General features: G+C 53.7%; 1 protein-coding gene across 4 annotated transcripts in view; it reads left to right on the top strand.

The window, feature by feature from the left end:
* The window catches only part of COL26A1 (collagen type XXVI alpha 1 chain), a 176,835-nt gene that overhangs the window by 134,271 nt on the left and 19,016 nt on the right, over positions 1–23,548 (top strand). For all 4 annotated transcript variants that reach the window (XM_059897711.1, XM_059897712.1, XM_059897710.1 and 1 more), the window contains exon 4: positions 20,120–20,181. In XM_059897711.1, the coding sequence (XP_059753694.1) occupies positions 20,120–20,181 (62 nt within the window). The remainder of the gene's footprint in view (positions 1–20,119; positions 20,182–23,548) is intronic.

The following is a 23,548-nucleotide window of genomic DNA, read 5'->3' as shown; positions in this document are numbered from 1 at the left end:
GAAGCATCCTGGGCTCCCATCCTGCCTGGAGCCCTCGACTGGCCTTAACACAGCTGCTGAGCCCTGCTGAGCCGAACATCCTGCGCTCTGCCGAGTGTGGCTGGGTGATACATCTAGGGGAATAACCCGCTGCCTTTCCCATAGACGTATTCTCCTGAGGGCTCCTCTGTTCCTGGCCTCAGTGTGCGGTCCTTTTCCTCTCCCTAAGCCCCGAGAGCTTCAGTGACCCAGAGCCCTCGGCCGCCTGCTGGAGGATGGGGCGTGGGATGTGGACTCCCCTGACCAGCCATTCCCTCCTCCCCACCAGCCCCAGCGCCTCCAGGTTCATGGCCTTGGCGATGTGATGCCGGCCTGCTGCCCGGTCCCCTGCGCTTCCCAGAACGGAGCAGACTGATGCTCCCTCACTTCGCGGGCCCACAAGGGCTCCAGCCGCGGAGCTTCTGCATCACTTGCAGCTGCCCAGAGCCCCCGCTGGGCTCTGCTGCTGGGCCTCCAAGAACTCACAGAGCTGGAGGCAGCCCTTCCTGGCCAGATGTGGAGACGGAAGCCTCTCCCATGGAGATGCTTCTCGAGACATCTTCTTATCATCAGGTCACGAAGCTTGGAGGTGCTGTCCGCTCGCAGGCTTGCAGGGGTTCTGCGACCTGCAGATGGCTGGTCCAGCGGTGCTGACTCTCCATCTGAGGAGCCCAGCTCCAGCCCCCCTGGCCTGGGGTGGGGTGGGCAGTGTGGATGGAGGAAGGAGCATTGTCCTGGGAGGTAGGCAGGTGGGGTTCAAGCCCTGGCTTCTTTTGGGTGATCTTGTCTAACTCCCATTTCTTCTTTGAGTCTCTGAGTCTATTTCATTTTTTAAAATTTATTTTATTGAAATATAGTTGATTTACAATGTTGTGTTAATTTCTGCTGTACAGCAAAGTGATTCAGTCATATATATATATATATATATATATATATATATATATATATATATATTCACACACACATTCTTTTCCATATTCTTTTCCGTTATGGTTTATCACAGGACATTATAGTTCCCTGTGCTATACAGTAGGACCTTGTTGTTTATCCATCCTATATATATAATAGTTTGCATCTGCTGAGTCTATTTCTTTATCTTTATTCAAGGTAAAATTCTTCCCCCTCCTTTTTCAAAAAGTGAAGGATGCTTTGGTGCCTCCTTGTATTTGCACTTGGTCTGGGTTCTGTAGCCTTTGATCAAAACCGTAGTCTCCATGTCTTGTCCTAGGGTGGGGCTGCAGTTGGCTCATAAACAGTGGTGCTAAATATGGGCACAGCCCAACCCTGCCCAAAGCATCAAGGAGCAATGGTTTCCTCAAAGTCCACCGAGACCACCAACCTCCCAACATGGGGCCCCAGTCCTTCCAGGTCCGTTGCTCGGCCATGATTGAGGCGTCCGTCAGTGGGGTCAAGGAGGGCCCTGTCACAGAGATGATATGCGAAGTTCAGGAGCCAGAGAAGGGCAAGGTCTGTTCTGGGAGCTGCAGGCCATGCGATGTGATGCAGAGGGAGGATGTGGGGAAGGGGACAGGTGGGGGATTCGGGCTGGGGTGTCCAGAGCCACTCTGTGAGGGTGTTGAAAGGCAAGCTGAGGGGTTTGCACTTGACACCACAGGTGATGGGGAGCCCGTTGTCCAGAGAATTTGAGACTTTCCTTAAGGGAGCTGGTAACAGCCTGGGGAACCCCGACGGGGCTGAGGACAACTGCAGGATGGAGAACTTGCAGAGGCCTGAGCCCTTCTGGAGCTGGCGTGTGGGCCCCAGGCTCTGGTCCAGCTCTGCTCTTGACTGGCTGGGCTTTCTTGGGTAGGTTCCTACCCTCTCTGGGCCATTGTCCCCATCTAGATAAGATGGAGTTTAGCCTCAATGTTCGTTGATGGACCAACTATGGTTACAGCCATCATGGACTCCTGGGAATGCAGATCAGCCCTACTTGTTGGGAAGGAGGTTCTATGGTCGGTGAGAGATCCTGCTGCTTTGGACCAATAGGCACCTGGTGGAGCCCTGGGCACGCCTGAGCTGGAGTCTTGGATTCCTGACATCAGTCTGGGGAATTATGAACCAAGTTAGATTTGGAAACTACCTAAGTACCACTTTCCCTTCCCAGTAATTCCGACTTACTCTTTATATTCTGGCCGCCACCCTCAGGAAGCCCTCCTTGACTACCCTGCCCCCCCCCCCTTGGCTTCCTTGGCTCGCTATTATAATGGTCCCGTAGGTTGCCTCTCCCAGGGCCATGGAACTTTCAAGCACTGGGTCTGTGTTCTCACTCCCTGAATCTTGAATGCCAGGGCCAGTGCCAGGGTCCTGGGCAGTGTTTGCCAAATGAATATCTGTGAGGTTATTTACTATCTATTTCTCCCAATGTTGGGCAGTTTTGAGTGTCCAGTTCTGTGTTCCGGAATTTTCCAGGGTCATTGCCATCTGGGGAATGCTCTGGGAGCCGATCGGTGCTGAAACCTGGCCTCCCCCTTCACATACAGCCTCAGGCCTGCCTCCCAGAGCTGGCTGCTGTTTCTGCCTGGCTCCCCCAGACCCTCACATGCCACAGGCCTCGGGGCTGGATGGAGGGGTGTCCCAACTCTTGGCTTTTGAGTCAAGTCTCAACCTGGAATGTCCTATATGGAAGGCTTCAGGGACTTCCCTGGCGGTCCAGTGGTTAGGACTCAGTGCTTTCACTGCCGGGGACCTGAGTTCAATCCCTGGTCTGGGAACTAAGATTCCACGAGCCACAAGTCTCAGCCAAAAAAAAAAGAAAAAGGAAGACTTCAGAGAGTGTCACGATGTATAGTGGTATGTGTGTGGGCATCTGCACATGTGTTGTGAGTATATGTGCATGTGTGTGCCTGTGTGTGTATGTGCGTGCATGTTCGTGTGTGTGTGTGATCCCAGCATCAGACTCTTCATGCTCATTCAGAGCTTGGACATCAGTCCTTGGGGATATATATATGTGTGTATATATGTGTGTGAATATATGCACATATATATATAAATATTATATATGTGTATGCTACGTAAAGAACTTTGGGCCCAAGGGAATTGGCTCTGGCCAGGTGCAGGAGCCCTTGTTCATAAAGGTGTGAACCCAGGGCAGAGCTCACACACAGAGGATCTCTCCATAATCCAGGCCCAGGTGACCTCTTGACATTAGACTACTGTGAATTCTACCAGCACTTAAGTACTGTGTATTATTACCCTGTGCTTGGATCGGCTGGTTGGCTAGGAGGAAGACTGTATCCTTTTGCCTCATTCATCAGCATTTTCAAGAAGCATTTCTTTTACATTTTACATAGAACTTCAGCTTGAAAAAAAGCAGGGAAGAGGTTGCCGGTGCTTCTGTGCTTCCTCTCCAGGGCAGAGACCAAGCGGGGGCCCGCAGCATCCATCCAGGCTCTGTGGCCCCCTCAAGCTCCGGTGCCCAGTAAGCTAAGGAAGCAGAGGGTCTGACGCTGTTGCTGTGATTGCCCGTGGTAGGCGGGGAAGTGGGTCCTGGGAATCTGGGACCAAGGTTTATACCTGAGCCAAAACAGGGGGAAAGGGTGGGCTCCTGTGTTACGGGGTGCGATAGCTGAGATGTAGTGAAAGAAGAGACAGGAAAAGTCCACCCCTGGCTCGCGGTAACGAGGAAGCTTGTCTGTCTGGACTTTGGAAGGGGAAAAATAAGCCTGAGAAACCAAAGCCTTGGGCTTCAACCTCCCACACGTTCAGGACTGAAAGTTACCTTAGTTCTGGGACCACCAAGTTGGTTCTGGGTTGGAACTATAGATGAGTCAAGTGAAAAATCTGAAATAAAATATTAGCTATTTAAATCGGGCCATGCACAAAAAGTAATAGATTGTGACCAAGGAGAATTTAGAAAGTCTGTTCATGTGATTCAGCTCACGAACAGTTTAAGAGATACAATTCAACACCTATTCATGATGGAAACTCCTGGCAGACAAGGTAGAGGAAGGAACTTCTGGCCGTGTAGAACTCAGCTACCGAGTCAGTCAATATCACGCTAGTATGAGTGAGTCATTAGAATCGCCCCTTTAAAGTTGTGAACGGGCTAGGGAGGTACTATCACGACTCCACCTGATACCTTTAAAGGAATTAAAAGCAAATAGTTTGGGGGACTTCCCTGGTGGTCCAGTGGTTAAGGCTCCGAGCTTCCAATGCAGGGGGCATGGGTTCAATCCCTGGTAAGGGGAACTACCATCCCGCATGCCTCATGGCGTGGCAAAAAAAAAAAAAAAAAGTAGTTTGGGAAACTTCTCTCTGACAAAAGGCAGCCTTACCAAAGGCAAAAACACAAGCCACAGGCTGGGAGGAGATACTCGCAATGCGTAAAATTGACAACGGGTTGGTATCAGAAATACAGAAAGAACTCACATGAATCAATATGGAAAAGACAGAAAAATCCAATAGATAAATGGGTCAAGAACACGGACAGGCCTTTCACAGCTGGAGGGGAGGCGCTGGGGAGAAATGGCTCCAAAACCTATGAAAAGACGTTCAGCCTCATTAGCAGTGTGGAAAATGCAAATTCTGACCACAATGAGATAGCATTTCACACCCACCAGATGGGCAGACTTTTGTAGTCTTGGACGGCTGCCTCTTGGGGCTCCTGGATACGGCTGAGGGGGCGGTGTTGGAGGAAGAGGAGACCGGGTGCCCCGCACTCCCAGTAGGGAGGCACATTCCAGACTCCTTTCGTCCTTGGACTTGGCTCTGGCTGGGACGGTGAGTGGTCCCAAAGCGGTGCTGTTTGGGTCCTACCCCAGCCCCTCCCCGCTCCACTCTTTGCCCCTCCACCCCAGGCCCTTGGGTTCTGCGAGACCGCTTCCTTGGAATCTGCCGGAATCCCCGGCCCGCCTGCCCCCCCCCCCACCCCCCATATCCCTAAAGCTCAGAGAGGCTGAAGGGAGGAGGGTGGGGCTCTCCCTCCCCGCATACTGCAGCCCAGCTGTGAGCAGGGAGCAGGCGTCAGACACCGAGGCCAGCCTCTGGCGGTCCCCTCACCTCCCCTGCCACGGCTCTGCTTCTGGCCCGAGCTTTCTCCCATCTGCCACTTGGTGAGTCCAGCGGGGCTCCCAGGAGCCTGGGGTAGGACCAATGTGGACATGAGCCCTGTTCATGGAAAAGAAACTTCTCCCACTGCTCCGGACCAGGATCTGGATGCGGGAAAACATGGCCAATAAGAACCCCGACCCAGTAACCGCACTCCGTGCCTGAGCAGCAGGTTTCTCGTCCCCCTCCTCTAATCTGCACGCAGATGGAGCCGCTGAGCCAGGAGGATTGGCATTTCCGGATCCTGGGCCACATTTTACCTTTCTGGGCTGGACCATCTTGCTCCTCCTTAATTATGGGGATTATATTATCTTCCTCTTAGGCTCTTCTGGCAGGAGAGAGGGACGGTAGAGTGCTTTGTAAGGTGTTGTGCTCCCAGTGGTACAGTATGGACTCATTCTTACTACGGTGTAAATGACTAAGGGGGAGGAATGAGGTGCCTGCCCTGGGAAGGTGAAAAGGTGCATACCCAGAACTGGGTTTTAGCCCTGGGTGGGCCACCACCTCAAATGTGTGACTGGCCATGAACCACTTACCACCCCAGATCTGTTTTCTCATCTGTTAAAAGAAAGGGCCCGGTGAGATAGCCCTAAGCCCCTTCTGGTCTTTACAATTGTATGGGAGATTTGCTTTCTAATATGAGTACAGATAATAGCTGCCTTTTCTCTGCACGTACTCTGTGCTGATCCTGCATTCTCTCTAACTGGTTCAGGGCCCTAGGAGGTGGCCTTGATTATCCTCATCTTTTGGGCCAAAGCAGCTGAAGTTCATAACCTCCCCAAGGTAACACAGCTTGTCGAGGGGCAGGGCCCAGAGAGATGACTAAGCCTTGGGCTATTAGGCAAACACTGTAAATCCTGCACAAATGCCTTTCTGTTGTTCGAATGTGTTTTAAGCTATTGGGACAGTCGGCGGAGGGAAAGTGTCTCTAAGAAAGAGTCAGATTGTGTCTGACTTGTGATCTAGAAAGTCAGATCAGGGGCTGGAAACTACAGGCAATTAGCAGAAAAATCCATCCTCAGTGAAGGTCTGTGCCTGATGAGGGGACTGGCCCCATCTCAAGTGGTCCTTTAGTTGCCATGACAACCTCCTCCTGTTAGGAAGGATGCAGTCCAGGTTTGACCCTGGGAGTCAGGAGTCTTGTCACCTGCCCACTCCTCCTCCCTCCGTGTCTCGACAGGAGGCCACGTGGGCCTGGGCTCCAGCCAGACCCACTCCTGGCTAGGAGGGTGGAGGGGCAGCTGACCAGTGCATGGTGGCCCCTGAGGGAGGGGGCAGGCCAGGCCCGGAAGAATGTAAGCCCCAGACATTGCCTGGGGGAGCTGAGTCCAGACGGCCCCCTGTCACGAAGCAGGAAGCTCCTGTGTGGACGCTACATCCCTCACTGGACGTGGGACGGGCCTCATCACATGCTGTTCCCTTGCGTGTCTGAGAACCGGGGGTGGGGACACCGAGACCCATCTACCTCTTGCCCACCTTGAACCCAGGGGGCAGATGGTGGCTGATTTAGGGGCTCTGGGCTCCCACCCACTGCAGTCGGAGCAGCCTCTCTTGATTTGTTACCTGTTGGGATCCCAGAAGCTATTGTGTGTAGGAAAAAGACTTCTTCCTTTTAAAAAGGCATTTGATGGGACTTCCCTGGCGGTGCAGTGGTTAAGATTTTGTGCTTCCATTGCAGGGGGCACGGGTTTGATCCCTGGTCAGGGAACTGAGATCCTGCATGCCGTGGGGCACAGCCAAAAAAAAAAAAAGAGCATTTGATAACTCTGGGCCCTCTCCAACATGAGGTCAGGCCCATGGTCCTCCAGACTGAGATTCGACCTCTTATAGAGAACTCCGGAGACCTGGTGTCAGAGGAAGCATCCCACGCTCATGTCCCAGCTCCCCTAAACAACCATCAAGAGGCAGATGGCGCCATGAAGAGACCAAGGCCTTTCCTGGAGCCCAGATGACCCCTGAATAAAAGCTGAAGCCACCTTGGGCCTTCCCCTTGCCTTTGGAGGGATAGAGACCCCAAAAGGGGAAGGGGCCTGCCCAGGTGCATGCAGAGAAAGGTCAGAGCTGATTCCCAGGCCTCTTTGCCTGGGCTTCCTCTGATGCACTGCCCCGTCCAGACCTCCCGCCTGGGGACTTTGAATTCTGCCACAATTCTCCTCTGAAAGCCCCAAGACCAAAGTGACTATGGCCCCTTCTTGCTGTCTTTGGGGCACCTCATACGTTTCCCCAAGAGAGCTCATCACCTCTCCTGAGCCTGGACCAGCGCTGCAGGAGGGGGAGGCCCCAGCCCGGGGCCGAGGCTGTGGGCGCTCTACCCAGCGGAGTCAGGCAGCCCCTCCCATATTCTGGAGGCTCTCGGTCAGCCAGCTTTGCTTTACGGCCCCTGAACCTTGACCTTGGGCTTGGAGCCTTGTTAAAAGGGATTCTTTCCCACTGACACTGAGTGATGGTGGCAGTACTGACGCCACAAGTCCAAGAGGGTCGGGAAATCAGAGCTCGTCTCCCTGGGCTGCGCCTGGTGTCAGCTTTCAGATCCAGGCAAGGCCGCCTGCCAGCTTTGTGGGACCCTGGAGATATTTATGATTTCTTTCTGGATGAGGAAAAAAGAGGAAGAGCACTTCAAACAATAACTTCAGATTAAGAACACGAACCTCAGAAATCCAACCAAAAGAAGCAGCTGGATCAGTGAACCCTGAAAGATAAAACCTATGCAGGGATGACCTTCCCCCCCAGTTTCTCGATCCCCCAAATGGCTGCAGAGACTGGATCTCTTATTTCTGTTGTGATAAAGCCCCCTTTAAGTCCTCAGGGATGTTCCTGGAAGGCTGGAAATCGCTCCGCTGAGCAAATGGTCCCACAGCCACCTTCATCCAAGCACCCCTCCAGCTGTGGGGACCCTACTCCAGCCCCAACCAAGGACCAAGAAGTCCTTTATCCTGCGGGATTCTGGCTGTTCCGTTCTCAGGCCGTGGATTTCTGGGGATGGGCTTCTCCCAGCCATGCCAGTCTGAAGGAAAGCCACTCCACAGCCCACTGGGAGCAGTGCTGATAAGAAAGTCATTCATTGTGTCAAGCAAACCTGCCATCACCTGCTATAACTCACCTGTCCAGAGACAGCCATGACAGGGATGGAGCAGCCTCAGGGGGCCCCAGGGTCCAGGCACTAAAGCGCACACACTTTTCTTGGGTGCACTCACCGACGCTACAGTTCTAACTCCCTTGCTTAGGAGGTTTCCAACGTGGCCAGAACAATCAGAAGCCAGGAATCGTTAAGGAAAGAGCACTGGCTTTGGAGCATCTCTGATCTGGTTCCTGCCCCTGCCTGTGGGGCCTGGGGCGACTTCATAACCTCTCCGAGTCTCCGTTTTCATCATCTGTAACAGAGGAACCAAAACACCTATGGGGAGGATGTGTAATGCACATGGTGACGCCCGAAGAGCATTAGAGATGCCCAGGAAGTACGGCTTTCGTTACTAGGTCATCATCAACACAGAGAGGACTCAGGGAGAGCATGAATCCAGACCCAGAATCCGGGGTTCAGGAATGCCGGTGGTTAGTGAGGGCGGAAGGAGGGGTGCAGCGGAGACATTCATTTCAGGGGTGAGCGCCCTCCACACTTGGGTGCCCTGTGAGTGGTCAGCACAGGTGTGCTGTATACCTCCACTCCGGGGGCTGGGCAGTCAGGTACTTCTTAGATGAGTTTCTCTCCAAAATGGTCCAAATACCAAAGGCGTTGCTGGCCAGAAGGCTGGATCTTTGCTGCCTGGAGGGTCCCGAGGACGCCGTGCTCTCTCCGGCTGTGCTGTCCTCGTGACGGCTTCTGGATGTCCAAGCAACTGCCCCGCCCAGCATGGACCCAGGAGAGTTTGTCCCTTCCTGCATATCCTTCCTGCGCAAGCGCGAGTACCGAAGCCCATGGCAAAGGTCTGGGTTGGGCCTCATGAATACACAGGGCAGGGACTATTGTCCCATTTTATTGTGGAGGAAAGCTGAGGGCCCAGTGATGGGGAGCAGGTGAGCCAAGATGGAACCAGGGCCTCTGCTCCTCACCTGGGCTGTGGATTGCCTGGACCCACCAGGTGGCCTCTCCAGCCCAACAGGATGCTTCCCAGGGGATCACATTTCACCACAGAAGCCAGGGAATGGGCCACCGTGATATGATCCACTTGCTTGCAGGAAGCAAAGCCTGGCTCCTTTTCCCACAGGAGAGAGAAGGGGAAAGAAAGGTGGATGCCCAGCTGATGTGCCTTCTGGCTCCGGTTACGGTTACTGACTCAGAGAACAAAAGGCTGAAAGGGAGCATCCAGTCCAACCCTGCATCTGACTGATGGGAAGCTGAGGCCCAGAGAGGGCTGCACTCTGCCTGAGGACACACAGCACAGTTCCTAATGCTGACCCCATTCCTGGTCCATCAGAAGGCGTGTGCTCCCAGAGCAGGGGACCAGCCCCCTGGATTTAACAGCTCCTCCTCCTGCAGCCTCTTCTGGCTCATTTGGGTCCCCATGGGGGGTGTAGGTTGGGTGGGAGGGTTCCTGGCCTTCCCCAGAACACATTGGGGTTTTTGCTGCAGTTCTGTGTGACCTGGGGAGGTCCTCTCCCACTCTGAGCTGCCCTTAACACAGGTATAAATTGGGACCATGGATTGTGGGGCCTCACTGGCCACAAAGGTACCAAGAGATGTCAAAGATGCGAAAAGGGCTTTGTAAACCCCGGGGCCCGTGGAAATGGAGAATGTTTCTGAGCTTCCACCCACGTGTCAGAAATAGGACCAGACACGGACTTCCCTGGCGGTGCAGTGGTTAAGACTCTGTGCTTCCGCTGCAGGGGGCACGGGTTCGATCCCTGGTCGGGGAACTAAGATCCCGCATGCCGTGTGGTGTGGCCAAAAAAAAGAAAGAAATAGTACCAGACAGAGACACACACACAATGTGCACACAAATGTCCACGCACAGAGACACTCCCATGTAGACCCCCTGCCTTAGACCTGAGTGTATCCACACTCATGCTCACTCCCATGCGCACCCTTGAAAGTCTGCATTCTGGTACCGGGACGTGGCCTGTGGGTTGGTCTCTCTCTATGCCCCCTCCCACACCCCCTCCCCAGCAGCAGGGCCCTGACCCTCTTGGAGCCACTGATGCTGCTCTGATGCCCCTCCCTGCGTGCCAGCCCCTCTGGCCCCGCAGTCCCCACCCCATGCCACTGCCAGATTGGGTTTCTTCTCAATACGGCCCAGCTGCCTTCTGGGAAAGGGGAGCAAAGGGACCATGTCATCCCTACATGGCAGCGGGACTCTACTCACTTTTGGGAAGGGTCTCGTTTCTTAAAGAATTGCATTTATTTAATTCCTGTCTTTTCCCCGCAGAAGTCGAGGGCCCTAATGTTTTAGAAAGGAAATGCCGTGGTGCCCTCAGCTGGGGTGAGAGGCCAGGATGGCATCTGGGGAAAGGCTGTGGAGCCCCACCCCACAACCCTGGGGGTAGGACTTCCAGAGGACAGCAGGGTGGGGGCCACCGAGGGCAGGGCTCCAAGGAGACCCCTGGGACTTCAGGCGTTTTCAGCAGGCCAGTTCCTGAAGCTGCCAGGATGATGGCTAAGAGCCAATGACAGCCCCTGACTCCCTGGGTTTGAATCCAGCTTCTGGCACCTACTAGCTGTGTGACTTTGGGCAAGTTACCTAACCTCTCTGTGCCTGGGTTGCCTCATCTGTAAAACAGAGATAATAATGGTTCTTCCCTCATTGGGTTGTTGCGGGAATTAGACAAATTTACATGAAAAGCGGTGCATCAAGGTCTCACCCTTCCATTAGCGTCTGGCAGATTGAGTGCTCCGTGAACTCCAGTTGCTTTTTCTTCTTTTGATCATTATTATGACCTGCATGGCTCCACATGGGCCAGACCCTCTGCTCTTGTGAAATCGGAAGAGAACGTTTCCTCCCTTCCTCCCCTCCCACCATGACACAAGCCAGAATATAATGAACTTCAGCATCAAAACATCTTCCTTATCTCTACTTTAAACCCCTTCCGCTTTTCCTGACTTTGGTGGAAATGGAAAACAGCTGCTCAGGGGCTGCAGCGCTTGCCGTGTACAGTGAGGAAGCTCCCGGCACAGGGCTGCCAGGGTGCACCTGGGACAGACGGCCCCCTGCGGGAGGAGAGCAGTCCCTTCCCTCCCCCGGGGCCCCCTGAGGTCCTCCAAGGCAGGCTACCTGCACAATGAGCTGGGAGTCCCCTTCCAGATCTGCTCACCCCCTCCCCAAGGGTGGCACTGCTGCTTCCCAAGAGGACACACGAGCATCTTTGCAGCCCCATGTGATGGAGGAACATTCTGCCCCCATTTTTCAGAATACGAGAATGGGTGAGACATGGCCCCACAGGGAAGAGGGGTACACAAGAGGTTCTCTGTCCATGCTGCCGAGTGCTGTCAGCAAGGTGTACACAGGATGCATGGCAATTGGTGGGAAGGTGGGTGCCTGAATCTGCCTAGAGTGGTCAAGGAAGGCTTCCTGGAGGAGGTGGTGCTTCACTAAGAATTCGCTGATCAATGGGGTGGTTGCAAGCCATTTCTAGATGCGATGACAAGACAGACAAATGCTAAAGGCCTAGAAGAGTTAGAGGTGCTCAGAGCATGGCAAGTAGCCCATCCCAGGGGTGGGGGTTATCCTCAGGGCATCGGGGAGCATTGGAGGGTGACGTGTCAGATTGGTGGTTTAGGATGAGCAGGACAGCAGCTTGACATGTTTTACATACACTGACCACACCTGTGTACCAGCGTGCAGCTCAAGAAAGAGAATATTTTCATCATCTTAGAAGCCCTTCTCCTGCCTCTTCTGGTAACTGCCCTCCCCAAGGTAACCGCTAACCCGCAGGCCACTGCCTTTGACCTGTCCTGCCTGTGCTGGAACTTTCGATAAATGGACTCACACAGTGTGTGCTCTTTGGGGGGTGTCTGTCATCTTTGTGAAGTTCATCCACGCGGCTGCACGTGGTTTGCGTGCGCTTCTTACTGTGTCAATAGTCCATTTTGTGAATATTTAATTTACCCAGTTGGCCACCGATGGGAATTTGGATTATTTATAATTTTTGGTTATTATGAGCAACGCTGCTCATTCTTGCACGTGTCTTTTGGTAAAAGTATTTATTCATTTTTGTATCTAGAGATGGAATTGCTTCTACTCAGCCCTATTAGAAACTGCCACATTTTAAAAATGTGGTTATTCCATGGACGTTCCATTGATGCTCTCTTAGAGTTCCAGTAGCTCATACTCTCTCTGATACTTGCATTGTTAGTCTTTAATTTTAGCCATTCTTGTGGGTGTGGTTTAATTTGCATTTCCTGATATGGCTAATGAGTTGACCCCTCCGCCTATGACTGTGGGCCATTTGGCATCTTTTTTTTTTTAATTTATTTATTATATTTTTATTTATTTTTGGCTGCGTTGGGTCTTTGTTGCTGCGCGCGGGCTTTCTCTAGTTGCGGCAAGCGGGGGATACTCTTTGCAGTGCGCGGGCTTCTCATTGTAGCGGCTTCTCTTGTTGTGGAGCACCGGCTCTAGGCGCCGGGCTTCAGTAGTTGTGGCTCGCGGGCTCTAGAGCACAGGCTCAGTAGTAGTGGCGCATGGGCTTAGTTGCTCTGCGGCATGTGGGATCTTCCTGGACCAGGGATCGAACCCGTGTCCCCTGCGTTAGCAGGTGGGTTCTTAACCACTGTGCCACCAGGGAATCCCTTTTTATTCTTTTTAAATTTCTTCACCATCACTAAGATGTTTTTATTTTTTTAAATTTATTTTTAAAATTTATTTATTTATTTATTTATTTATTTATTTATTTATTTATTTATTTATTTATTTATTTTTGGCTGCGTTGGGTCTTTGTTGCTGCGCGCGGGCTTTCTCTAGTTGTGGTGAGCGGGGGCTACTCTTGGTTGTGGTGCGCGGACTTCTCATTGCGGTGGCTTCTCTTGCTGCAGAGCATGGGCTCTAGGCGTGCGAGCTTCAGTAGTTGTGGCTCGCGGGCTCTAGAGCACAGGCTCAGTAGTTGTGGCGAATGGGCTTAGTTGCTCCACGGCATGTGGGATCTTCCCGGACCAGGGCTCAAACCCATGTCCCCTGCATTGGCAGGTGAATCATTTGGCATCTTATTTTGTGGTTTTATGTATTCCAAGGACCTCTTCTACTCGGTGATAGGCCTCTTCATTCTCTTAATGATGTTTTCTGATGAAAAGAAATTCTTAAATTTAATGTGATCCATTTTATCAAAATTTTCTTTAATGTTAGTGCTTTTTGTGTCCTAAGAAACCTTTGTCTATTCTGAGGTCATGAAGGTAAGTTACCTATTTTTTCTAAAACCAGTATTGTTGGAAATTCCCTGGCGATCCAGTGGTTAGGACTTGGAGCTTTCACTGCCGGGGCATGGGTTTGATCCCTGGTCTGGGGAACTAAGATGCTGAAAGCCATACTGCACTGAAAAAAAAAAAGCTGTATTGTTTTTCTTTTAACATTTAGATCTACAATCCATCTGGAATCGACTTTCATGTGTAGTGTGGGTTAGGGGTCAGATTCTTTTATTTCACTTTTCAATTTGGATGTCCAATTGACCCAGCACCATTTCTTAAAAAGTCCATCCTTTCTCTCCTGTACTCATATGTGCCTTTTTAATAAACCAGGTGAATGTGTAAGTGTGGGTCTCTTTGTCTATCTTTGCACCAATAATACAGTGTCTTAATTACTGTAGTTTCATAATAGATCTCATTTCTGGTCCTAAAAGTCTTCCACTTTTGTTCTATTTGTTCTAGATCGCCTTGGCTATTCTTGGACCTTTGCATTTTCATATATATTTTAGAATCAACTTGCAAATTTACACGCACACACACACAACATACACAAAGTCTTCTGAGATTTAAATGGGACTGCATTGAATTTATAGATCAAGTGGGAGAGAGTTAACATCTATAATATAAGGCCTTCCAATCCATGAACATATCTTTCCATTTATTTAGATCTTCTTTAATTTCTCTCAATGATGTTTTATAGTTTTCAGTAGATTTATTCCTAGATAATTTGATGCTTTTGTGAATGATGTTATTGTCAGTTTATAGAAATATGGTTGATTTTCTTTTTAATTGAAGGCAAACTTTTTATTTTATTTATTTATTTATTTATTTATTTGGCTGTGCTGGGTCTTAGTTGCTGTAGGCAGGATCTTTTTAGTTGTGGCATGGGGGATCTTTAGTTGTGGCGTGCAGCATGCGGGATCCTTTAGTTGCGTCGTGCACGACCTCGTTCCCTGACCAGGAATTGAACCCAGGCCCCCTGCATTGGGAGCGCAGAGTCTTAACTGCTGGACCACCAGGGAAGTCCCGGAATATGGTTGATTTTTATAAACTGTCTTTGTATTCCATCAACCTTGCTAAATTAACTTAATAATTCCAATAATTCCTCTTTAGATTTCATTGGGGCAAAGATGCTTTGGGGTGTGATCCAGCCATGGTACAAGACCCAACAATCTTGAACTCTGGGCTGGATGTGGAGGTAGAGAGGGAGGAAGACAGACTTGGCCAGTTAGGTCAGCAGAGTCTTTAGGGCCATGGTGGGGTGAAGAAATCACAAACTTCACCCATGTCCAGCCATGGTCCAGGCACTGTTTTCACATCACGTTGAGAGTTGCTGCCCCAGCCAGGGCACCTAGCCCAGCCCACCATGGCCTTATGGGAATGGAAGGCCTGGGTTCTGATTCTGGCCTTTAATCGACAAGCTGTGTGACCTTGAGTGCATTGCTGAACCTCTCTGAATCTCATCATCCTCACTCATAAAGGGAGGGACACATGCCAGGGTATTTCTGCCTCTCACCCTGTAGGTGACTGATTAACATTAGTGAATTGCTTTCACTCACCAGTGTTGTCCCTTTTCCCCGCGGGGGGTTTCTGAACATCGCTGGAAAGCTCTGCAGTCCAGGGGCCGCTGGTGTCGGGGTTGGAGGTGGCCAGCTACCACTGTGCTCTAAGCAGCTTCAGCGCAGCTGGTCCTTTGGGGATTTGTGTTTCTACCGCGATGACACCCTTGCAAGGCTGCCCCTCTCCAAGAAGAAACTCAAATTACTTTTCAATAAAAACTCTTGGCAGAAGTTCTTGAAAAAATATCTGTCCTTCTCTGTGATCCGTGATATAGAAAAAGATGGAATTTAATTATCCTGTCCTGTCCATTAGCCCCGCGGCTGGGCCTGGCAAACAGCCACAGCTCCATCCAACCAGCGGGCTCCCGGCCCCCGATGGGCTTCGTTGCTCGGGCACGTGTGGAGGAGCACAGGGGGGCCCAGGGTAGGGCCCCCACCTTTGGCCTGGCCTTGTCCTTTCCACGCTTCCTTCTGGGGTATGTGTCTTAGAAAAATCCGATCTGTCTGCGAGTACCTGGACAAGCGGCTCTCTACAAGTTAACTGGAAAGGTGGCTTCCCAGGCCCAGGGAAGTATTTTTATTTATTTATTTTTGGCTGAGTTGGGTCTTCGTTCCTGCGCGCGGGCTTTCTCTAGTTGCAGCGAGCGGGGGCTAGTCTTCGTTGCGGTGCACGGGCTTCTCATTGCGGTGGCTTCTCTTGTTGCGGAGCGCGGGCTCTAGGCGTGGGGGCTTCAGTAGTTGTGGCACGCAGGCTCAGTAGTTGTGGCGCACGGGCTTAGTTGCTCCGCGGCATGTGGGATCCTCCCGGACCAGGGCTCGAACCCGTGTCCCCTGCATTGGCAGGCGGATTCTCAACCACTGCGCCACCAGGGAAGCCCCCCAGGGAAGGTATTTTACAAAATTCCTACCAGGTCCTCGCTGCTACCCACGGAGCTAGGCTCAGAGCACCAGAAGGCACTTAAGAGCTGCAGGCTGAATTGGAAACACCAGGACTGTAAAAATCTGTAATGATCATGTCTTGGTGGCACCATCTCTGGAACTCCAGCCTGCAGCTGGCTTGTTTCCTACCAGCTCATGAATAGATACAATATTGTATATTTTCCACACAGCATCATAAGCACGTTTCATGTTTTCACCCAGTTAAAAATTTAAATTATGTTATGTATATTAAATATATACATTGTTTTAAAAAGGCCAGTAGCTCTTCAAGGCTTACCGTGAGAAAGGAGAGTCCCCTGTAGCCCTCTTTACCCCCAATTTTCATTCCCTAGAGTCAGGCTTTTGGTGGGGGGGGAGCTTACCTCCATAGCTCTTGTCACATTAGGGAAACAGATCACTCAGGACCTCCTTGTTCCTGTGGTGCCCTGTGTGCACCCATGGCCAGTCTAGCTGGCCTGCCCCACCCCTTTCCCCGCAGTATCTTACCCTATTGACCTCCTTGGAAGTTTCTTCCCCTAGGAGTCTTGACTAGGGTCAAAGTTCTCCCGGGGGGTTTTAGGGGTCTCTTCCAGCTGGGCCCCGTTGGGTAGGCTGCAGGTGACATCCACCCTGCGAATGCCCCGTACCTGCAGACCATCTCAGAGACCTCTCAGAGGGAGCTGGGCCTCTGGGGACAGAACCATCCAAGTGCCCTGGCTGCGCCTGTCAGGGTCTCGTGGCCCAAGCAGGAAAGGGATGGGTGAGGTAGGCAGAAGCTGGAGGCACCAAGGTGGGGTGCCCTGGGAGGAGGAACAGAAAGAGAGAGGCAGAGAGGGCAGCCGGCCGGCGAGGGCAGGAGCAAAGAGTCCAGGAGCCCGAGGCCCCTGGAGCTGAGCAATGTAAACCCCTTTTACAGATGGGGAAACTGAGGTGCAGAGAGAAAGAGGGCCTCGCAAGCCACACAGTGAGTTAGTGGCCTCTATAGTGCTCTCTCTACTGACCACGCCAAGCAGTCAGTTTCTCTCTCTCTTACACACACACATACACACACACCAGTGTGCTAGGAAACTAGGAAACCCTCGTGGGCCTGTGTGTGCTGGGAACGTGGGAATCCTTAGAATCCCAGAGAGTTAAAGTCTGCATCTCCGGGAGGGGGAACCGGCCCAGAGCCAGGCGGCAGGGCCTCGGCCAGTCACACAGCCAGGATTGTCCCCACCAGGCCCATCTCCATATTTCCACCGCTCCGAGGAATAGTTAGAGAAAGTCAAATGCATAATTTAATTGCTGTCGATGACAGAATGCCAGGGGAACCATGAAACCTGCCCAGTCTCAGAGCGCCTGCCCGGGCAGGTGGCACAGGAAGACTGAGCTGGCAACCTCGCCCCTGCCCGCTGGCTGCGCCTCTCCGCGGCTGGGGAGCTGGAACCCCTGTGCCTGCTGACAGCCAAGCCGCTCCCCACAGGCCAAGCAGGGTGGCCGGTGCCAGAGCAAACTAGGTCCGGGCCCAGCACACTTTCCAGAAATAGGTTTCTGGGAGAGCCCAAGGCTCACCCCTTCCTCTGCTGGCCTTCCCCCCTGCAGCGAGTCCTATTTGTTGCCTCACACCCTGGAAATGTGTTCACGGCCCCTAAATGCCTCAGGAATGTTCACTAGGCGGGGCTGGGGCTCTGATTGACACCTCACCCATGGCCATCCTGCCCCACCCCCCACCCCCCCGCTTCCTGCTGGGCCCCGGGGTGGGGTGGTGCCCTCCTGTGTGTGGAGGGGACAGCTGAGGCTCAAACAGGAAAGTTCTCCAGGCCAGCCCTCCTCCAGAGTCAGCGCCTGTTCCCCCATGAGATGCTCTTGGGCCTGTGCTGCGAGGGCAGGCACCCCATTCATGCTGCCCTGCCACGCACCCATCAGGATCAGCACGGGGTCACCAAGGGGCTCACGGGCAGCCACGGTGCCTCCAGGTGGAGGAAGGGATGGTTGGGGATGGGTAGCGTCGGGGGGTGAAGGGAGGGGTGGGGGATGGATGAATGGGAAGGTGGGTGGGTGGAAAGTAAGAGGGAGGGTGGAGGTAGGGTGGGTGGGTGGGTGGATGGGTGGAGGGTAGGGTGGGTGGAATGACAAATGGGACCCTGTTTGTTTTGATGTCTGTCTTTCTCATGAAGGGCCTCTTTCAGAGGCACAGGAATCCTGGACCATCTGTATTTAGGAGGGAGGCACTAAAAGCCCTGTGGGGCTCTTTCCGTGTGTTTTGGCCTTGTTGACTGGAGGCCATTGTACACGGGGTGCAGGGGGAAGGGGGCCTCCCCAGGTATCAGTGCCTGTGGGCCTTTCCCCTTGGCTGGGTCGCTGAGCCCAGAGAGGACCCTCGCCTTTCCCTGATCTCCAAGCCCTCCTGTGTCTGCGAGCCTGGGACACGGCCCCTGGCTGCCTTTCACTGAGAAGTCTCCTCTGCCCATCTCCCCGCTTTGTGGTTTGTACCTTTTTCTTCCTTTACCATCCCTTTCCTGGGAGGAACTAGAGGGAAACATGTGTGTTCAATCCCCCATGTTTAACCAGAAAACCGCCTCCTTTCTCGCTGATCCTTTGTGAAGTTTTGCCCCGTCCCCGAGTCAGACAACTGTATACATTCTTCTGGTTGTTTTAAAGTTTCAGTGTTTACGCCTCAGTCTTTAATCTCTTTTATGTATCGGGGTTACTGGCAAGGTTTTATTGGGGGAGAAAGAGTTCTGTTCCTAAAAAAGGCTTATAAACCACTGACTGGGCCCAGCCCAGGGTAGATGCGGAGGGAGATGAGGATGAGGGGACCCCTGCCAGCCCACATAAACCCAGGTAGGGCTGGTGCCTTGTAAAAGTGGGGACTGTCAGCACCCCTGGCCTCAAGGCTGGGCGCCCCTGGGGAGGACACAGCCTGAATCACCTACTCCCACGGTCCTAAGATCCTGGTGGTCTCCTCACATCTCTCACAAAGCAATCATTATTTTAAAATAGGGACATTTACAAGGTGGTTTGCATTCAGCGACAAAGATGGGGGACAGACAAGGCTGACGATGGGGGGCCGGGGACCCCGCTGGTGAGCATGGGGGCCTCGCTGTGGCCAAGGGGCCTCTGAACACCAAGTGGGACCTGCCGAGTTACCCTAATACCTCTCGTGTGTCTGTTTAACCAGAATGGGGTTCCTGTAGGGTCAGGCTTTGCACTGAGGGAGGAATCTAAGCATCTCTTGACTTCTAGAGCAATAAAAGCTCTTTAGAACAGCTTTGAACCATCTATTTCCTCATTAAAGAGCTCTGGGTCTCTGGGGGAGACAGACATAAATAGATGATTACAGCCCAGGGAGATGTATGCCTAGGAGGTTAACAGTTACTGGTCTCCTAATTGGCCTTCCGGCTCCCAGGCCCTCCCACTCCCACCCATGGGACACTTCCGCTGCCAGAGTGAGCTTTTAAAAATGCAAATCTGACCTTGGCTTTCACCCCCTCCAACAGCAGCCCATTGGCCTCAGGATACTGCCAAGCTCTTCCCCCAGGCCTCCTGTGTCAGGGCCCAGCCCACTGCTCCAGCCTTGGTGGCCCGCAGGTGTGCTGGGATAGGCCAGGCTGCTGGCAGATGCTCCCCTGTTCTGTTCTCCTAGGGGCCTCAGCCCTTATTCCTCCTTCTGCTGAACCTGACCAGTCATTGTGCATCCCTCAGGCCTCACCTTAGGTGCCACTGCCTCCAGGAAGCCCTCCTGGACCACTGCCCACCCCAGATGGGCTTTGACATCCCCCATGATGCTCTTTTGCATGTTCTGTTCTTATAGCCCTTACCAGCCTGTGTCTATTTGCCTGTATCCTTCCCCAGACTGTAGTTCTCAAAGTCAGGGAGCGTGTCTCATTTACTATCCATTCATCAACTATCAGATATTTTTTGAGCCTCTATTTTGTACCAGGCACTGAAATTCATGAACAAACAAAATAGACAAAGACCCCGCCCATACGGCACCCACAGACTGACGAGGCATCCCAGGTGCTGGCTCAGACAATTCACTGAGTAAACAGACAGTAAGTACTCTGTGCTGTGGATGCCCAGAAAGGAGGGTGAGAGGTCAGGCAGACTGCATGGAGGAGGGGACGCTAAGGATTAGGCTCTGAAGGATGGGTAGGAGTTTTGCTGGCAACAGCTCAGAGATTTCCCTGCCTGCCTGACCAGAGGCTATCCTTGTGGCTGGGCTGCTCTCTCCCCAGGATCTACTCCACTCTCACCTCTTCTCTTTCAGAATGCATGAACTGTACCCGGCTCAGTGACATGAGTGACCGGCTGACCACGCTGGAGGCCAAGGTCAGATGGTCTGGGGATACTGGGCCTGGGGAGCTGGTTGGGGAGGGGCTTGCATCAGCCCCAGGGAGCCCAGCAGGGCTGAGCAGCCTGGTCCTGGGGGATGGGTGCTGTTTGGAGCTTCAGTGGTCCCGGGTAACCTTCTCTGGGCCGGGCCAGTCTCCTGGGGTTGGGGAAGGGAGTGGGGTGAGCAAGAAACCTGAGGGTCCCAGGGGTGAGGGATGCTGGGGAAGATGCTGGGATGAACTTCTGGTACCCGAGACTTTAGAAAAGGTGGGGGTCCCCAGACTGGCTGGCCTGATGGACATTTTCCAGGCACCTGAAACCTCCGCATGGTTTGGCAGAGCGTTGGCTGACAGCCTGCCCTGGCCCAGGCCCAGTACCCTGGGGTGTTAAAAGTCACAGCTCTGGGGGAGGACTGGCACCGTGCCAGCTGTCCCCCGCCCACTTAGCCCTCGCCCATGCCCTCCCGCCATGAGCAATTCCTCCCCTGGTCCTCCCACCCTGACACCTCCCTCTGCCTAGAGAGGCTGCACCACGACCATGGCCAAGGCCACGGCAGCGGGCTGGGGGTGGGGCTTACTCTCTGGCCCTGAGGGTGAGGGTCATGACCCCTCTGTAGACCTCAGGGGACTACAGAGGAGGGGGTCGGGCTGTCCCAGTAATTGCTCCGCCTTGGCAGGTCCCTTCCTAGCTCCGGGCCTCAGTCTGCTGCCCTGTAAAATGGAAATTGAAGGAGACATTTCCCGGCCCCTGACTGGGTCGCTTTGAGGCTGGCAGACAGGCGTGAGCTCAGGTGGCTCCTGGGTGGGGAGCAGGAGAAGGAGCTCGAGACGGGTGTGCAGAGACATGGCTGCCACTGCGTTTCTTCTGGATCCCCAGGTAGGGGGCGGGAGGCTCCTGTCTCAACTCCTGCGTCTTACCTGGATCACCTTCCAGCTGCCCACCTGCCTGCTTTATGCCCAAGTGTCCCCTGGAGAAACTGGGCCCCTGGGAGCTTCGTCAGCCCGGTCAGAGGGCCCTGAGAGGCGGTAGCCTGCAGAGGGAGGGGGACACAAGCCAGGCTAGCAGCCAGGACAGCCCCGCAGCCTCAGGGGCTGTGCTGAGGTCAGGTGAGCCCGCAGGGGTCAGAGAGAACATGGAGCTGGGGTCAGGGGCTGGGGTCAGGTGGGTGAAGGCAGAACCGGGCAGGCAGACCCCAGATGGGGAGTCAGAACCCAGGCAGCTGGCATAAGAGAGCAGTAACCCTGAGGCCTGGAAACTGCAACTGCTGCTTCTTCAGACAAGAAACCTGTTTTGGCATATCAGAAGGGATGTGTTCAGTGGCAAGTAACAGAAACCCAGCCACTGGCAGCTTATTCCTTACCATTTATTGTTAGTTCAATAGGAAGTCCAGAAGTTAGTGGTCTCGGGATTAATTTGGTGGCTCAAGAACCCAGACTCTTCACAGCCTTCCTCTCCACCTCCTTAGTGAATTGGCTTTTGGTCTCATGGTCAGTGCCTCATGGTTACAAAGTAGCTGCTGCAGCTCAAGGCCTCATATCCTTATACCTTGTTCAAAGGCAGGAAGTAAGGGGGCAAGTAAAGCACCCCAACAGATTCATTATGTGTCATTGGCCAGCACTGGGCTATATGCCCACCTCCTAGTTGCAAGGGAGCTGGGAAAATGAGTAATTGGCCAGTCATGATTCCTCCTCTGGGGCACACCTGCAGGCACACAGTAGGGGGTTGTGGAGCCAGGGAAGAGGAGGAGGTTGGAGGCCAGGCGACCACAAGGGATTGTTCCATTTACACGCCGCACAGTGCCTGAGTTGCCAAAGGACCCAGACCTAGGAGCTCATCTAGATTCCTGCCACCCTCTTTCCCTGGGACAGGCTGGAATGGCTGCTGGGCGATGGTGGGGCGGAAGGCCAGCAGAAAAAGTTTCCTGCCTTCCTTCCTCTCCTGCCCCTCAATTTACACTCTGACTCCAAGGACCAGACTGAGTGGGAGGCAGCCCGAGGGCATTTCCCTGAGTGAGGGTCACAGGAGCCTTGGAACTCCGGCTGCTCTCCGGTGCAGGAGGGCGACGTCCTGGCCAATCAGCCAGGCCGCCATGACGTCATCAGAGCCACTGCCCTCCGAGGCTGGCCGAGGTCTGGTTTTCTTGGGCTAAGTCCCCATGCCCACTGCTGCCCGCCCTGGTGTGCTCATGCCCGGCAGGAACGGGGTCAGTTTCTCTGGGAGGTTGGCCATGGCCAGGCCAGGAGGACTTGGACTCTGGTGGGGGCTGATTCTAACTTGACCGTGGCCAGGGCTGCTCTGCCCGGGTCCGTGGGCTCTGTGGGCCTTGGTGTCTGCGTGGGAAGTGCCCCAGGAAGAAGTGAGCAGGGTGTCTGGTGCAGGGGCAAGGCTGCAGGTGGCGGGTCGCCTTGGGAGTCCTGGGAGCTCTGCCACAAAAGGAGAGCTGGGCCTGACCCCAGGAGCCCAGGCCGGGTGCCCCCTCCTTGATCTTTCCAAGCTGCTCCAAACCCCCTACTGCTCCTGGCTACTCCCTGTTAAATATATCCATCTGGAGGTTCCCCCAAGACACTGCATCTCAACTCACCCCCCGGACTGATCACCTTCACCCCCAAACCTGCCCTCTCCTGTGCCCCTGTTTGACTGGTGGCAATCCCACCATCCCCGGAGCCAGGCCAGAAACAAGGGAGCTACTCCTGCCTTCACCCACCCTCCTGCCCCCAAGCCCTGGGGCACCAGGTACTGACAATTCTCATCACCTCCATCCTTACACCCACGGCTCTGGGTCCCACATCAGGGCACCGACAGACAAGTCTCCTTGCCCTGCCGCCCAGCTCCTCTACTTGGCCGTGCCCGGTCAGCTTCCCAGTGGACAGTCAGTAGTTGGGACAGGAATTGTAACCCTCCCTTCCTAGAGGGGGTTCCGGGGCTCAGGAGGGGGGGCTCCACCCCCGAGCTGCTGTGTGATCTGACCCAGCTTCTCCTCTTCTCTGTGCCTCCATGAAGCTCCACTGAGGCCAAGGTTGTGGCCCGGCTGTGGGGAGGTGGGTGAGGCGCCACATGTGGCCCTGGCCCCACCACCTACTTGCTGGGTGACCTTGGGCAAGTCACTTGCAGTCTCTGAGCCTCTATTTCCACCTCACCTGTGATGGGGCTGCAGTGGCCCTTCCTGCCTCATGAGCCCTTGTGAGGACCAGAAAGGAGAGGGGCTGAGAGACAGGGGCCCTGGGGGTCACCGGAGCCTCAAGGGTCAGGAACCCACCCACCCAACACAGATGGGGACCTGAGATCTGATGCAGGGGTGCCACTTTGTTCCCAAGAGTCCTCAGAGACTCTGTCACCCAGGCCCCGGGACACTGCAGAACAGGTG

Source organism: Balaenoptera ricei, chromosome 15 (genome assembly GCF_028023285.1).
Source record: "Balaenoptera ricei isolate mBalRic1 chromosome 15, mBalRic1.hap2, whole genome shotgun sequence".
In the NCBI taxonomy this organism is placed as follows: domain Eukaryota; kingdom Metazoa; phylum Chordata; class Mammalia; order Artiodactyla; family Balaenopteridae; genus Balaenoptera; species Balaenoptera ricei.
Note: the sequence above shows the minus strand (reverse complement) of the source record. Positions and strands in the feature narration are given on the sequence as shown.